We start from the raw sequence: 15,303 nt of genomic DNA on the forward strand, positions 1-15,303 counted from the left end.
CTTACCAAATTTCACAAGATTGGTAAATTTTTGTTCGACTTATGGCATTAAAAGTATCCTAGACAAATTAAACGAAAAAGGGCGGAGTCTCCCCATGATATCTTCAACGACTGCCAAATTACAGCTTGCAAAAGTTTTAAATTAACTTCTTTTAAAAGTGGGCGGTGCCACGCCCATTGTCCAAAATTTTACTAATTTTCTATTCTGCGTCAAAAGCTCAACTCACCTTCCAAGTTTCATCGCTTTATCCGTCTTTGGTAATGAATTACCGCTTTTTTTCTGTTTTTCGAAATTTTCGTTATCGAAAAAGTGGGCGTGGTTATAGTCCGATATCGTCCATTTTAAATAGCGATCTGAGATGAGTGCTCAGGAACCTACATACCAAATTTCATCAAGATACGTCAAAATTTACTCAAGTTATCGTATTAACGGACGGACGGACGGACGGACATGGCTCAATCAAATTTTTTTTCGATCCTCATGATTTTGATATATGGAAGTCTATATCTATCTCGATTCCTTCATACCTGTACAACCAACCGTTATCCAATCAAAGTTAGTATACTCTGTGAGCTCTGCTCAACTGAGTATAAAAACTATGTAGAGTTATGCTGTTGGTGATAGTGATGGCATTGTGTTAGATGGCATGCGGGCGGGGTTGTTATAAGAATTGTTAGATGCGAGTTGAGACTCTACTGTTGTACTGTTATTTGAATTGCGTTGGGAAAAAACGCAACAAGAGTTTAGTGTTGCTTCTTATTCTTCTTTCAGTTATGCATAACACAAAAAACAAATGTTGTTAGTGGCACTAACGTTGCTTGCAATTGTTGCAATGACAACGGCACTTTTGTTTTATTTCACATTACTTATACGCCAAGGGGCACAGTTTATATTTTTTGGTGCTTACCTACGTACAAACAATAAAACAACACATACACACACACTCTCATATGCCTTCGTCAACTTGGCGGTCTTTTGTTTTATTAAGGCTGTTTGGCACGGCCCCATTGTCTGTCTGTTGTTTATATTCATTTTATTGTCCTTACGTAATAATATTTTGTCTCTTTTATAAGGCCTATATGGCGCTTCACACACACACACACACACGCATTCAATGCAATATATTGCGAGTTGGTTTGCATGTGTGCGTATTGTTTTTTAAAATAATATTTTATTGTTTTTCGTTAGCTTTCTAAACAAAAAAGGCACCTTAAAACCAAAACAAACAAACAATGGCCAAGAATTGTTCACCTGTTTTTGCACACACACATACATATGAAGCTCTATGTATGTATGATATTCAAATGAGACGCGGATTTTCGGTTCTACCTTTAGGCATTTAGGCCGTTTATTGTGGTAAACATACGTTATTATTTTGCGAATAAACATATAGATGTGTGTGTATATATTATTTTATGTACATATATATGAATATAGCCACATGTGCTCATAATTATTTATGTGTGTCTATGTGTCGTCGCCGTAGGTCAAAACGGTCGTAACTATTCATTGTGTGCTCGTTATTGTGCTCAGACGCGTTTTTGTTCAGATTTGCGTAAAAACTTCAATTCCATAGTTAGGCATGGTTAGGTTAGGTTAGGTTGAACTGGCCGGTCCATGAAGACCTCACATAGACTGATTGAGTCCGTAGTGTGACCAGAAGTTTGTTTTAATAACCAAACTGAAAAAAAACTATCAAAAACCAGGACCGTTTAAAAATAACTCGTCCTCTTGGCAAATACTAAAAGCTTCCTAGCCCTTAAGCCACTTGCTACTTCTATATCTGACAGCTGTATCACTCATAATAGCTGGAAACTTAGCCTGGAAAGCGCAGGACACGAGCACAGAACGTGCTCGATCGTTACCACCTCCAACTCGCACTTCCTACATCTGCTATCACTGGCCAAGTCTAATTTAAAGGCATGTGACGCCAGAGGGCAGTGTCCTGTCAGAATACCCGTCATGAGTCTACAGTTCTCTCTTTTTAAAGATAGAAGCAACTTTGTTAGTCTAAGGTTGTAAGACCTACACATAATCTTCGACACTTTACAGCCCCGCGCTAGAACCCACGCCTTTCCCGCTTGGTCGATCATGTGCACCTCTCGCCATCCCTTAATCTCGTCCAGTCTAATTGGTACGTCTAAGGAGCAAGCTTCAAGGAATACGCTCTTTTTAGCTAGTTCGTCCGCTTTTTCATTCAAATCTATTCCCATATGCCCTGGGACCCAATATAGATGTATGCTTCTCCCTGTCCCGATTCTCTCCGGAGACTCCTTACACTCTAACACTCATTTAGGTGCTGTGCTATGCGAGATTGTTGCCTTAATTGCTGCTTGACTCCCAATATAAAAGTTAGCACGGTTGCATAACATATTATAACATTACGTAACATAACATAACACCACGCAACATATCATGACATAACATAACATAGCATTACATTATATAATCGACCATACCATACCATAAAAAACATAACATAGCAGAAGAAACATAGCAAGAAATAACATTTCATATTATGATATAATTAAGAATCATAACGCAATATGATAATGTATGAAACAGCAAAACATAACGAAACATGTGCAATAAAATAACATATTTAAGCATAACATAACATGTCCTAAATATATATCATTAAAAACTAAGACATATTGCGATATAAAACATCATATAATACCAGAACCCAGAATATATTAACATGAGTTAGTATCATATGTAATAGCACGACATACCGTAACATAAATTAGCATAGAATAATATAAAACCGCATAGCATAACATACTTCGGCACGACACAGCATGGAGTATAATAATAGAACCTAATATGCCATATTATGAAATAGCATCATGCAACATAACTTTACCTAGCATGTCGTAGCACGACTAACATAACCTCTTTTGAGTCAACTATGCCAAGTTAAGGCTGGTTAGAATGGAAGACAGCAGACAGATGGCTAGCAAGGTTAACTCCAATATCTCTCTGCCTGGTGTGTAAGTTGGACATCCCTGGAAAACTAATTGAGAGCCTTCTGAACCAAAGCCTCACGGCGGCAATATGAAATAGAAAAGGACTGTCTAGTCGACAACACAGTTTCCGGAGAAGGCACTCTACAATAGATGCCTAGCAAAGGTGAAAGACGCAGGCAAAAAAACTTAGGCAGCGTGCCAACAATCAAGACCGATGCGTTATTTGTTTACTTTACTCAGCCTTTTAAGGGACTACCTGAGAGTTACTCACGACAATCTTCTCCACTAGGACGTGCCACACCCAGACGATGTGAATGCTGTCACAACAGTACGAAACTGTATGCTGGCGAAAGAAAAAACGGAGATGTCCATCCTCATGAACAGGTGGACGCCATTAATATGATGTTTGGGGAATAGAAGCATGTAGCTTAATAAAATAAAAAGTAAACTTACCTTCGAGGAACAAAGTCATGTACAAGGCAGTACTCTAATAAAGTTTAGAGGTGCAATGAAACAACGATGATACGAAACTGTTATCACCTCGGTACAACGCACGAATCTGCAGAAGCTGTCCTGCTCATTGCGGCTTCTATCTCGATATTTTCTCTCACCAAGAGGAGAAAATAAAATTACGAAATCGATAAAGGTTCGAGTAAGAACGTTGTCGCCATACAAGCACGAGAGGAATCCATTCGATGTAGGAAAAAACAGTGGAGCAGCAGTACCGCAGAAAAGGTGTCAATGAAATTAATTCTTTAACTGGACCGTTAGTTGAAGCTACCATATAGAGAGATCGACTTTTAGCTGCGCGAATTCTTGATCAGACTTGATTGATTTCATATATATATATACACAGAAGGGGAAAAATTTGAAGCTCGAAAAAGAAAACTGCATAGATGTAGGCGAAGTATGTCACACGTCACACCGGTCAGCGAAAGGTGGTAGAAGATACACTTGATGACCTGGTGGGACTTGGTGTATGTAATGCTATCTATGAGACGAGCGCTTTTCTACACGAAATAATCCCAGTAATCAATAACACCAACTTGTTTTAAATTAAATTTAAAAAGTTTCAACTTGGTTATGCAGGCTTCCTAAGACGAGCCTAATTAACATTCTGGGACAGGAGTATGTGTTAGATAACCGATTAACGCAGCTGGAATAATATCACAAGTTAAAGCGTAGCCGGCGCATTTCTTCTCTGGGCCGAATAAAAATGCGTGTAGTAATTGACAGATAAGTGACTTTTTGAAAACCAGTATTACAATCGATTGGTAAAAGGTAAAAAATAAAGATACTACTTTTACTAATGCGCGTTTTGGTGCTATTTAACACCTTCTCCAGGGAGTCTTCCTCATATAGGAATTACATTTATTTTTGTTCTTAGCTTGGGCCAATTTCTTTATTGGTTTTTTTCTGAGTTTGGAGCTTTTCGGCCGATATATGAAAGGCAAAGATGTTATATTCGTCTTCTTCGCGGTGTCGACAAATGTTATGCGAATGTAAGATGACGCTCCGGCTAAGAAAATATTTTTGTCGGAACCCGCTATGGAAGCAGAGGAAGAGGGCGTACCCCAATCTGCTGGAAGGACCAGGTGGAAAACGGTTACTAAATTATATTGGTGTGACCAATTAGCAAAGCGAATAAGCTACTGGCCCGTCTTGTTGGACGGCTATAACCGTTTAGAAGGTTAAGCGCCAATTAAGTAAGTAAGTAAAGTGGTGTCGAAACGTGTAGGATTTAACATTTTTCCTTCTATTTATCGGCCAAAATGCACCAGCCCCAAAAATTACATTTATTGTTCTAGGTTTCATGCGCGTCTTCAATATAGAATATTCCTTACGGAAGGTGACCATTATCCAGTCAAAACTGTTAGAATAAAATCGGAAGAGCTTTGTCTTTAACCACTTTTATAGAGAGAAGTATTTACCCTGTCGGTCGGGATTCGTTACTTACTTAATAGGCGCTTAACCGTTTAAACGGTTATGGCCGTCCAACAAGGCGCGCCAGTCGCTTCTTCTCTCTGCCAACCGGCGCCAATTCGTCACACCATGAGAGTAAATCGTTTTCCACCAGGTCTTTCCAGAGGAATGTGGGCCGCCCTCTCCCTCTGCTTCCATAGGCGGGTTCCGATAGAAACACTTTCTTAGCCGGAGCGTCATCTTTCATACGTATAACATGGCCTAGCCAGCGCAGTCGCTGCGTTTCAATTAGCTGCACTATGTTAATGTCTTCGTAAAGCTCGTACAGCTCACGTGGAATCTTCTTCGGTACACGCCATCGCCAACGCGTAGAGGTTAATAAATCTATCGAAGAATTTTTCTCTCAAACACTCCCGGAGCCAATTCACCTCATCGGGATTATTGCAGACATTTATTCGAAAATCTGTTCCTAGGAATTTTCCGATGGGCCATACTTTTTAAGGTATGAAGCGAAATGTTTGAATTTCATACTCTCCCACATAAACTTGCTGCTTTATAAAGCTCCAAAAGGGCATGCATCAGAAAGTTGAATCCCGAATCGCAGGACCCATCCTCACCCCTTACTTTCACATAAAATGTAGCAAGAAAACCAAGCCTACTAACAGAATGTGGTGCTTCTATCTTTCGTTTTCGACTTCCTGTAGTCCCAGGTTTATTATATAGATAAAACTCGACAATGTGAGTCGTCGTGATAAGACAAAAATATCTATTTAAATGTAAACTATCTTTTAACGAGTCAAAAAAACTAGATAACCCAAAAAATGTTCCCATACTAAGTATGTAATTCTATTGTCATGCCTGATATAATAAAAATCAAACAAACTAATCCACATAATGATAATAATAATATTGTGACGAACATTAGCAACACTAAGGGATACTATCATCTCTAAGCCAATACTAAGCAGTGACTTGTATGCACATCAACAAATCAATTATTATGTCTATACATATGGCCATACAAGCAGCGGAGAGAAACACACAAACACATGCATATATCTGAGATACTACCAAAAGTGGGCAATCATCTGTGGAAGTATCACTCACATATACACGCGCATATGGCTATGCGAGAAGCTATAATAATCGTGCATCTGTAGTTATAGCTGAGAAATTTATAGCTGGTAACCGAGTAGTAAATTCTAGAAATAGAAACGCCTAGCAGTATGCAAACGAGACATCACAGAGTATAAAAGGAGTTAAAGCTGAGTAAGCAGTAATCAGTTTGATTTAAGCACGCTATCTGTCGAGAAGTAGAAGTGTTAATAAAGACCATTTTGCATTATTGAATATTGTAGTTACTTATTCAACAGTTTAGTGATTCGAACGTTAGCAGAAGGTTGCAAAGAAGCGGAATTCACCAAGATTCGTTACAATATATTTGAACAAGCTTTGTATTGTTTTATGTTAAATAAAAAGTCAAAAATTGCATGCTTAGATAAACAAACCACATAGCAAACTCAGAAAACCAAAATCTCTAGCGCATATCACACATTAAAACAAGCAATTGTGAAAGAGCAATATCAAAAGTGAAAAATATTATTGTATTTAAAACAATTGTCACACACACACACATTTGCTTATAATTATGCCTATTTATCGGTGTACTGTTATAAGAAATAAGTGTGACATCAAAAATAATCTAAAGAGACACAGAGCGTATTGTTTGTGAAACGAAACCCAACAGGCCAAGTGTTGTAACCGTAATGAATGAAGAATGAATAAAACTCACATTTACTATGTATGTTCACTATGTATATGTTTGTAAATATGTTTACTTAATAAGTGGGAGTGAGTTAAGATTTGAATGTTTAAACTTGTGTTCATATGTAATTAAGTATAAGTAAGATATACTCAGCAAAAAATGTTAACCTTGTAAAGGGCATATTTCATATGGCCCAAAGGCTTATTATATCAGGCCCTAGTTCTATAAGGACTATGGCGTTTTCCTTAAAACACTCCTTTTTACTTTTGTTTCAGGCCTGAGATTTGTCTGAAAGATACATGAAGCTTATAGCCAGCCTGAAATAAGACGTACATAAGGAATTATTATAAGTCATTAGGTAGTCTATAACATCCTTATTATTAGACTTATGAAACAAAAAAATATGGCTTACGTAAGACCTTGTTATAAGTTACTACTTGCTGTATTAGCACCTTTTATATAAGGCTTATAGCCCGCTAAGAATCAGGCTTACATAAGGCGTTATAATAATATAATACATCGAGTACAATAACCTGGTTATACGGTTTATGTACCAAGTAGAATAAGGAATAGTATGCCATATATCAACCTTATTGAACTTATTAAATGAGGCTTGCATGGGACTTTTTATAGGCTTTAAATTCCTTGATTCATCTTTACAATCACCTATTTCAAAACATCATTTAAGTATAAAAACATTTTTTTAGCGCTGATTGTATTGCATTATCTTTTAAGAATCGTAGACGAACCAACTGTGAATTTAATTTCTGTTAGGAGCACTTACGGCGGGAAGGGTACTATCCGCAGCTGTAGGAGTGAATAAGTACCCTCTGGCAAATAGTAATAATTTTCATTAATCCTGCCCACTAACAGCGCTCAAGGCGTTCAAATCAGAATTCACCTCCTCTAAAACCTTTGATACCTACAAGTGGGTATGCTAAGCAGTAAACTTAGCGATCATCACACTCACTGGGGTACCTGGTCACAGAAATATTGACGTTAAAAAAAATCGGATGACCCAGCAAAGGCCGATGCACCGTAAAACATCACTGAGGCAGTTAAGGTGTATCGACCACGACCACTTACATCAATAAAGAGAAATATTCTCAACAACCTCGAGAAAACCGTAATTCGTATTTGATATTCTAGGATACCTGTGAAATCATCAAACACACTTGGCCAGACTACAAGCAGAAAACAACCGAGAATTTACTTAATAGGTTTGGGAAAAAATATAAGAATCACGAATACGATTACAGAATAGTCGCCGTTTGGCCTACATGCAGAAAGAATAGGTATCCCCTCAGCGACCGGTATATGAGCTGTAGACAGAGGGTTGCAAGGAAACAGAAAAAGGCTAATATTAAATAAATGGTTTGAGTAAAACAAACACAGGATACGGCAGTCTAATAACTAATTGGTTTTAAGAGAAAGTGCATCGAAATGGTGCCTAAAGCGCAAATGGGGCTCGGTCTCTCTGACCGGTCAGCAAAGCACACCAACTAACCAACCAACATGCTCATTGAAAACTCACGGTGATAATGGAAAAGATTAATGGTGGCCGTAGAAGCTTACTGACCTCAGACCTTACTCTAGGTGGCTCTTCAACAAAGCCAAAAGAAGTAAACTACCTTCGGACTGGGCGCCCCAAAGGGTGGGGTAAAGCATTTTTGGAGAGCAGGAGAAAATGAAAACGTAGAATAATTTAACCAGTCCGCAAGGCTCAAGAACATTCTATGAAGGGATCATTGCTGGGAGATGTGGACTGAACCTTGACGGTAATCGTTGGGAAGTTCCATCTGTTTTTAATGGACTATACATTTTTTTTGGATGCTAAATTGCGCAAAAATCTGCCAACGATATCCGGTCTACTGTGAATGACATCAGGCAACATAGGCTGGTACCTCGTTTAATCTTGTCAAATCTAATGATTTCTGCGCATTTTCGAACAGCTTTGGGGATTTCCTTGGAGCATAGTCAAATTCACATTCATCCCCAAGACGGAGAAAAGCTTTCACATCTCTGTCAAAGAGTTGATTGATCTTATTATCGTAAGTAGGAAAGCGAAATTCGACACCAAAACACATCTTTTGTAAAAGCATGTCTTCAGAAACAACGCTTCATCCGATTGTTAAAATTGTGGAGGGGTGATTCGAGAGCAAACAATTTGTGCTAGACGTTTTGCTTTTTCAACAACGCGCTACCAGCAGTAATGGAAAGGGACCTACTATCCCTTCACTCTAGTTGAACACTGCTTACATTTCCCAGAGCGCAGGCTCGGAATAGAGTTAGAGGGAGTACGCCGCAGAGGTCCTCTTCTTGCCCTGCTTTGGGTCGCGATTGTGGCAGAAACTCTTCGGGATCTTAAAAGTAGAGACAACCAAAATTTTGGCTCAAGCTAATGATGTGGAAACCCTTGTGAAGGTAAATAAGCGGGCCTTTGCACAAAACCTACACTGGCTTAAAAACAATGCTAAATTTTTACCCTGTTGTCATCGAGGATAAGGGTTCAATACGCGACTTATAAGCTTCTGAATAACGATCTCTCCAGCATTTCAACCGGCTTCAACTTCGACTGGTGGCACCGACTACTAAACGCCGCTCTGTTGCAGCATTCCACGTTCAGCCTGTATGGGGAGTTGTGAAGAGTACTCTCTGTTAGGGGCTTGGTGCTCGAAATTTTGATTGCCCGATCCCCACAACAACTTCCAGGTGGAGGCCGGTAGATGGAATGCTATATGCAACTTTAATTTTTAGCGAGCCGAACTTAATATTAACCTAGATAGCCAGTGAATTAGACAAACACTAAACTCTGCCACCGTAAATGCTATCAATGACTTCTCTTCACAGTGGCCTCGAAGTATTTTTTGATACAAATTGTCTGGATGCTACAAAAGGATCTTGCGAACTTAAAGCGGATGCTTGTGAAGATTTTCAGATTCTGCTGGTCACTTTCTCTCTGCTTCTGGTCAGGTGGGCCTTAAAGCTGTAGTAAGCGCTAGGCTGAGACCACTTCTTACCAGGTATAGAGTTCGTTATAGCCAATTATTGGCTCCAATCGCTCGGCAGAACTTTTACGGTTTACCAAACTTCATCTGTGCTTGAAAATTCAAAAGTCAATAGTGCATTACCAAAAGAAAGTTCATGACGTTCGCAAGTCAAACGGTTAAAGAGGAGCTCGTTCCCGACAGTTTGTATGTATGAGGAGCGACATTAGGTTAAGGGCTTAGCTAGTGGATGTGGATACCTTTATAGTACAAACCAAAATTACTCTTTGCTACGCATTTTTTCTTTTGTCTGAAAATAAATAACGTGTGGTGACTCTGGGATTTTACTTAAATGTTGATCAATATAAAAAAAGATTTGACTATAGCCCCGAGAGTAATTTCCTACTTCCTTCTACATCTAAGTAGCTGACATACATATTTGCATTAATTTACGTATATTTGTATACTTACTAATATTCAATGGCATTATGGCGGCTTGCATCTGACCAAAAATCTGCCGATGGTGATGGTGATGCAGTGGATGATGTCCATGATGACTGGGATGTCCAGCAATGGCGGCTGCACCGCTAAAATACAAATGATTCTGATGCAACGCCAACTGTTGATGATGATGATGGTGGTGATGGTGATGATGATGTTGCTGTTGTGCCGCATTGAATACGTGTTGTTGTAATTGATGTTGCAACGGATGATGCACTTGTAATTGTTGTTGCTGCAGGTGATGTTGTTGTTGTTGTGTTTGCTGTTGTTGCATATGATGATGCTGGTGGGCTAGGGGATGTTGCAACGTGAGGTGGTGTTGTTGTTGTTGTGTTTGTTGCTGCTGCTGCTGCTGTTGAAGATGGTGGGCTGATTGTTGATGATGTTGCGGCAATGCCAATGCCAACGAGTGTGCACTTGTAGCAGCAGCTCTACTAGGGAACACTGCTTGAGCGCCACCGTTTGCCGTTACCGCACAAGGTGGCGGTGCAGGTGGCAATGGTGGTGGCGGCGGTGGTGGCGATGTTACTGCTGCTGGCAATGAAACGGCTGCTGCTGTTGCAGTTGCTGTCGCCAAAATATGATGTGTTGTTGTTGCGCGTGGATTTTGTACTGTATTTAAACTATGTATGGATGCGTGTACGGCCGATTGATAGATAATACCGGTATTTGACATAGCCGTCATTGATTGGTGGTGATACATTGTTGGGCCAGCGCTGGGTGGCGGTGCTGCGGCGGCAACTGTTGCTGCTGCAGCCATGGCAGCGGTGGCGGTGACTGGTGATAGCGGAAGTGGCTGATAGCCAGCCATATGTGTTTGGGAGTTGCTGCTATTTGTTTGTTTTGTTCTTTTTTGTTTTCGTTTTTTATTTTTTATTTTAGAGTTCAAATTGTAATTATTAAAAGCATTTTGGTTGTTTTTGTTGTTTTTTTTTGTTATCTCTTCAAAAGTTTATTCACCAACAAAGGTAAGTTCTTTTATGGAAATCAGTTTTTTTCAAGAATTCCATATCATGATAACTAGATAACTACCTCAAAGTTATTATGATCATTATATCTGTTTCTTTATTTTCTAACAAATTTGTTTCTAGTTTTGTTCTATTTGATAAGGTTATACTGTTATCTATTAGATTGTATATTTTTCACTTTCGATATTACTATTTAATTTTTCTTGGAGTAAATAAATAGAAAACAACTAAGGACGGGACTGTCTTCGACTGTGCCGAAGACTTCATACCTTTCATGAATGGGACTGAACAATAATCTTATTCCGTTCGTAAACTCCAAATAATTGGATGTATAAGATAAGAAATATATAGTGACCAGATGTACATACCTAAACGATTTTTAAGATAAATATAAAATAAAAAATGGCCAAAAACCCCCTTATCTGAACGATCGGTTGTATGGGATATATATTATATATAGCTCCGATCGAAATGATTTGTACAGGGAATCCTCTATGATATATTAGAATATATATCACCAAGTTTCACTTTTTTATATTAGAAACTACGGGAGAAATTGCCAAAAATCTTCCTATCTGAACGATCGGTTGCATGGGATATATACTATATATAGCTCCGATCAAAGTGATTTTTTCAGAAAATCTTCTATGATATATTAAAATATATATCACAGAGTTTCACGTTTATACTTTTTAAATTAAGGGAGAAATGGCCAAAAATCTTTCTATCTGAACGATCGGTTGTATGGGATATAACTATATATAGCTCCGATCAAAGTGATTTTTTCAGGATATCGTCTATGATTTATTAGAATATATATCACCGAGTTTCACGTTTATACTTTCTAAATTGCGGCAGGAATGAACAAAATCGTCTTATCTGAACGATAGGTTGTATGGGAGATATATGTTATAGTCGTCCGCTCCTACCGGATCCGACAAATGTCCAATATAATACAAAAATACATCCTTGTGCCAAATTTCATTGAGATATCTCAAAATTTGAGGGACTAGTTTGCGTTCAAACAGACAAACGGACGGGCATGGCTATATCAACTCAGTTCGTCGCCTTGATCAATTCGGTATACTTAATGGTGAGTCTACCTTCTATATTTCTCAACGTTGCAAACATCGGGCCAAAGTTAATATACCATTTCATGTTCATGAGAGGTATAAAAACAAGTAAGGAAGGCTAAGTTCAGGTGTAACCGAACACTACATACTCAACTACCAAATTACAGCTTGCAAAACTTTTAAATTACCGTCTTTTAAAAGTGGGCGGTGCCTCGCCCATTGTCCAATATATTACTAATTTTCTATTCTGCGTCATAAGGTCAACCAGGTGACCAAGTTTCATCGCTTTATCCGTCTTTGGTAATATATTATCGCACTTTTTCGGTTTTTCGAAATTTTAGATATCGAAAAAGTGGGCGTGGTTATAGTGCGATTTCATTCATTTTAAATAGCGATCTGAGATGAGTGCCCAGGAACTTAAATACCAAATTCCCTTCCATTACCTACTCAAGTTATCGTGTTTACGGACAAACGGACGAACGGGCATGGCTAAATGAATTTCTTTTTTCGCCCAGATCATTTTGATACATAGAAGTCTATATCTATCTCGATAAGTTTATGCCGTTACGGGGTACCATTTTGCAAACAAAATTAATATACTCTGTGAACTCTGCTCAGCTGAGTATAAAAATTTATGTAAGGCGCTATAACCTAAGAAGAGATTTTAGGCCGATCTTCTATTCTAATATCCGTCGTTCTCCTTTTAATTTTTCCTACAAATTTGTGGGACGGGACCTACTTGCTTTATGCCGACTTCGAACGGCATCTGCAAGGCAGATGAGTTTTCACTGAGAGCTTTGCATGGCAGAAATACACTCGGAGTTTGCCAAACACTGCCGAGGGGCGACCCAGCTTAGAAAAGTTTTCTTCTAATTGAAAAAAACTTGTTTCTAAAATTTTTGATGTTGCTTTTCCCAGGGCATGAACCCAGGATTTTCGGTGTGGTAGGCGATGCACGCTACCATCACACCACGGCAGCCGTTTTTCTAGGAGTAAGGTAAGCAAAAAAAAATTCTCTATCAACATAATTCACAGTAAGCGACTAATGATGCGACGAATGTAATATAAATTACACAGAATCCCGGTGCCACGAGTGAGGGAAAGAGGCCTGTATAAAAATAATAATTCCAAACGGTGTACCCACCAAAGCCCGCCCAACTGACACTTTATGCTAAGTCGGCTTCATGATTATCCGCAAATTTCATTACACAATTGCGTAATCTTGCAATCGATTTTTGAGTACCTTACTGTAGATATTTGGAATAAAAATTGCTTCAAGTTGGGACAGGATTGAAACATTAAGAAAATCCATATAAAGCATGTGGAATATTGCAATGGATTTTTAAGAAAGTTTGCACTGAGCCAGAAACTTGATACCTTACACTTAGATGAGGGGACCATGGCACGAATCTAGATATTTAGGAGAAGTGATCGGAGCGGATGGAATCCAGCGATTATTTTTCGAGAGACTTCCCATTGAGCCTAAAACTTAATACGTGAGTGAAGAATTCGATAACAATGTATAGAAAAAATTGCAATAGGCCGCATTCGGAGCGAGGTAATTAAAAAGTCGTACCAAATGGGGAATTTCGACATCAAGTTTTAAGAAACTTCCTATCAAGATATAAACTTGCAACCTAACACATACTTGAAAGGAGCAAGACAATGCAACAAAAACGGGAAAATTGCGCTAGGTGGCGCACAACGCGAGATAATATAAAAATCCATACGGGATTTGAAATCCTTCTATCGATTTTTATGTAACTTCCTAGAAAGCTAGAAGCTTGAAGTAGTAAACGTATTTCTGGGGCTATAACTATGAGAAAAAGTTCCGCTAGGGGCTACACTAATCGAGCTATTTATAAAACCGATCGGGAGGAGGAGAATCTTGCCATATATTTTCAACAGACTTGATATTGCACTATAAGCTTTTCACCCATAGTTAAGATCACCGAGACAATACAATAAAGCCAAAACCGAGTCAAATAAAACACAAATAAGAAAGTAGTTTCAAATCCAAGTTTTATTCCACGCGAACGAGAATATAGTTCAGCGAATTGAAGGACTTCATGGATCATTTTAAGTGAATGGATTTTTACTTCAGCTTTCTTACTGTTTCAAAGTAGGGTCAGCTGTCAATTAGAAGGGATGACTTGCGTATTTTGTGGCGGAACGGCAAATTTGCCTAGACGTTCTGCGTCTACTTACGATAATGACGGCAAAAAATTGAATGAACTGCGATTATAAGGCACTTTTGGTACCATAATTGTGCCGACGCATCACAGGTAAACCCAGAGGATGCAGCCTCAAAACCATAAAATGGATGTACCTTGTGATAGTTAGAGCCATTGTAGTCAATTACAGTGCTATCAGTAACCAGTCTACTTCACTGATGGAGATGCTACTAAAGTTAACTCCGCTGCATAAAGAAATTAGGCAGACTGCCAAGCACACTCTGTTGAATAAAGCTTTGACAGTGTAGTTCAATTCCGCAATTGAGAGAATAAAATAATTTAAAAAAAAAATTTAAGTTAAATGGTTTTATTGAAAACAATACTTACATTAAGTAGAAATAATACTAAAAGATAGAAAATAATTAGGTAGGTCCTAGGTACTAGTCATCACACTCCTCATCAATCTAGGGCGTTGATCAAACAATTAGATAAAAGCGTTGGGCGCTTGAAATTTCTGATAATGTGAGGCGTAGCATAACCTGATTAAGGTCCAGTTGGTCTTACTTATGACTATCAATAGCTTTTATTTAATTGTCTGATCAACGCCCTAGAGTGATAAGGAGTGTGATGACTAGTACCTAGGACCTACCTAATTATTTTCTATCTTTTAGTGTTATTACTACTTAATGTAAGTATTGCTTTCAATAAAACCGTTTAATTTAAAAATTTTTTTTTATTTATTTTATTATACTGAAATTTCACTAGCAAAATTTGAACTTATGTGCTCCGAGGTATTTTGATGTCACTTCTACCGGACTGTATAGAATATTTTTTCAAAGAGCCAAATCGGACAGACAAGTACGAGTTTTTAAATATCTCAATTTTTGCGACACCTAGCGGCGATTTTTTTTATATGTCGCTTTCTATTCATGTATGTATTATG

At 38.4% G+C, this 15,303-nt stretch overlaps 2 protein-coding genes across 5 annotated transcripts in view; both read right to left on the reverse strand.

Moving 5' to 3' along the window:
- Camta (Calmodulin-binding transcription activator) overlaps window positions 1-15,303 on the reverse strand; it is a 233,584-nt gene that overhangs the window by 147,349 nt on the left and 70,932 nt on the right. The window lies entirely within an intron of this gene.
- LOC137245040 (zinc finger protein rotund-like) lies at window positions 9,988-11,116 on the reverse strand. The gene has a single exon (XM_067775050.1). It carries the CDS (start codon window positions 10,954-10,956, stop codon window positions 10,063-10,065), a length of 894 nt encoding a protein of 297 aa, XP_067631151.1. The 5' UTR covers window positions 10,957-11,116; the 3' UTR covers window positions 9,988-10,062.

This window comes from Eurosta solidaginis, chromosome 3 (assembly GCF_040869045.1).
Source record: "Eurosta solidaginis isolate ZX-2024a chromosome 3, ASM4086904v1, whole genome shotgun sequence".
Taxonomy (NCBI): Eukaryota; Metazoa; Arthropoda; class Insecta; order Diptera; family Tephritidae; genus Eurosta; species Eurosta solidaginis.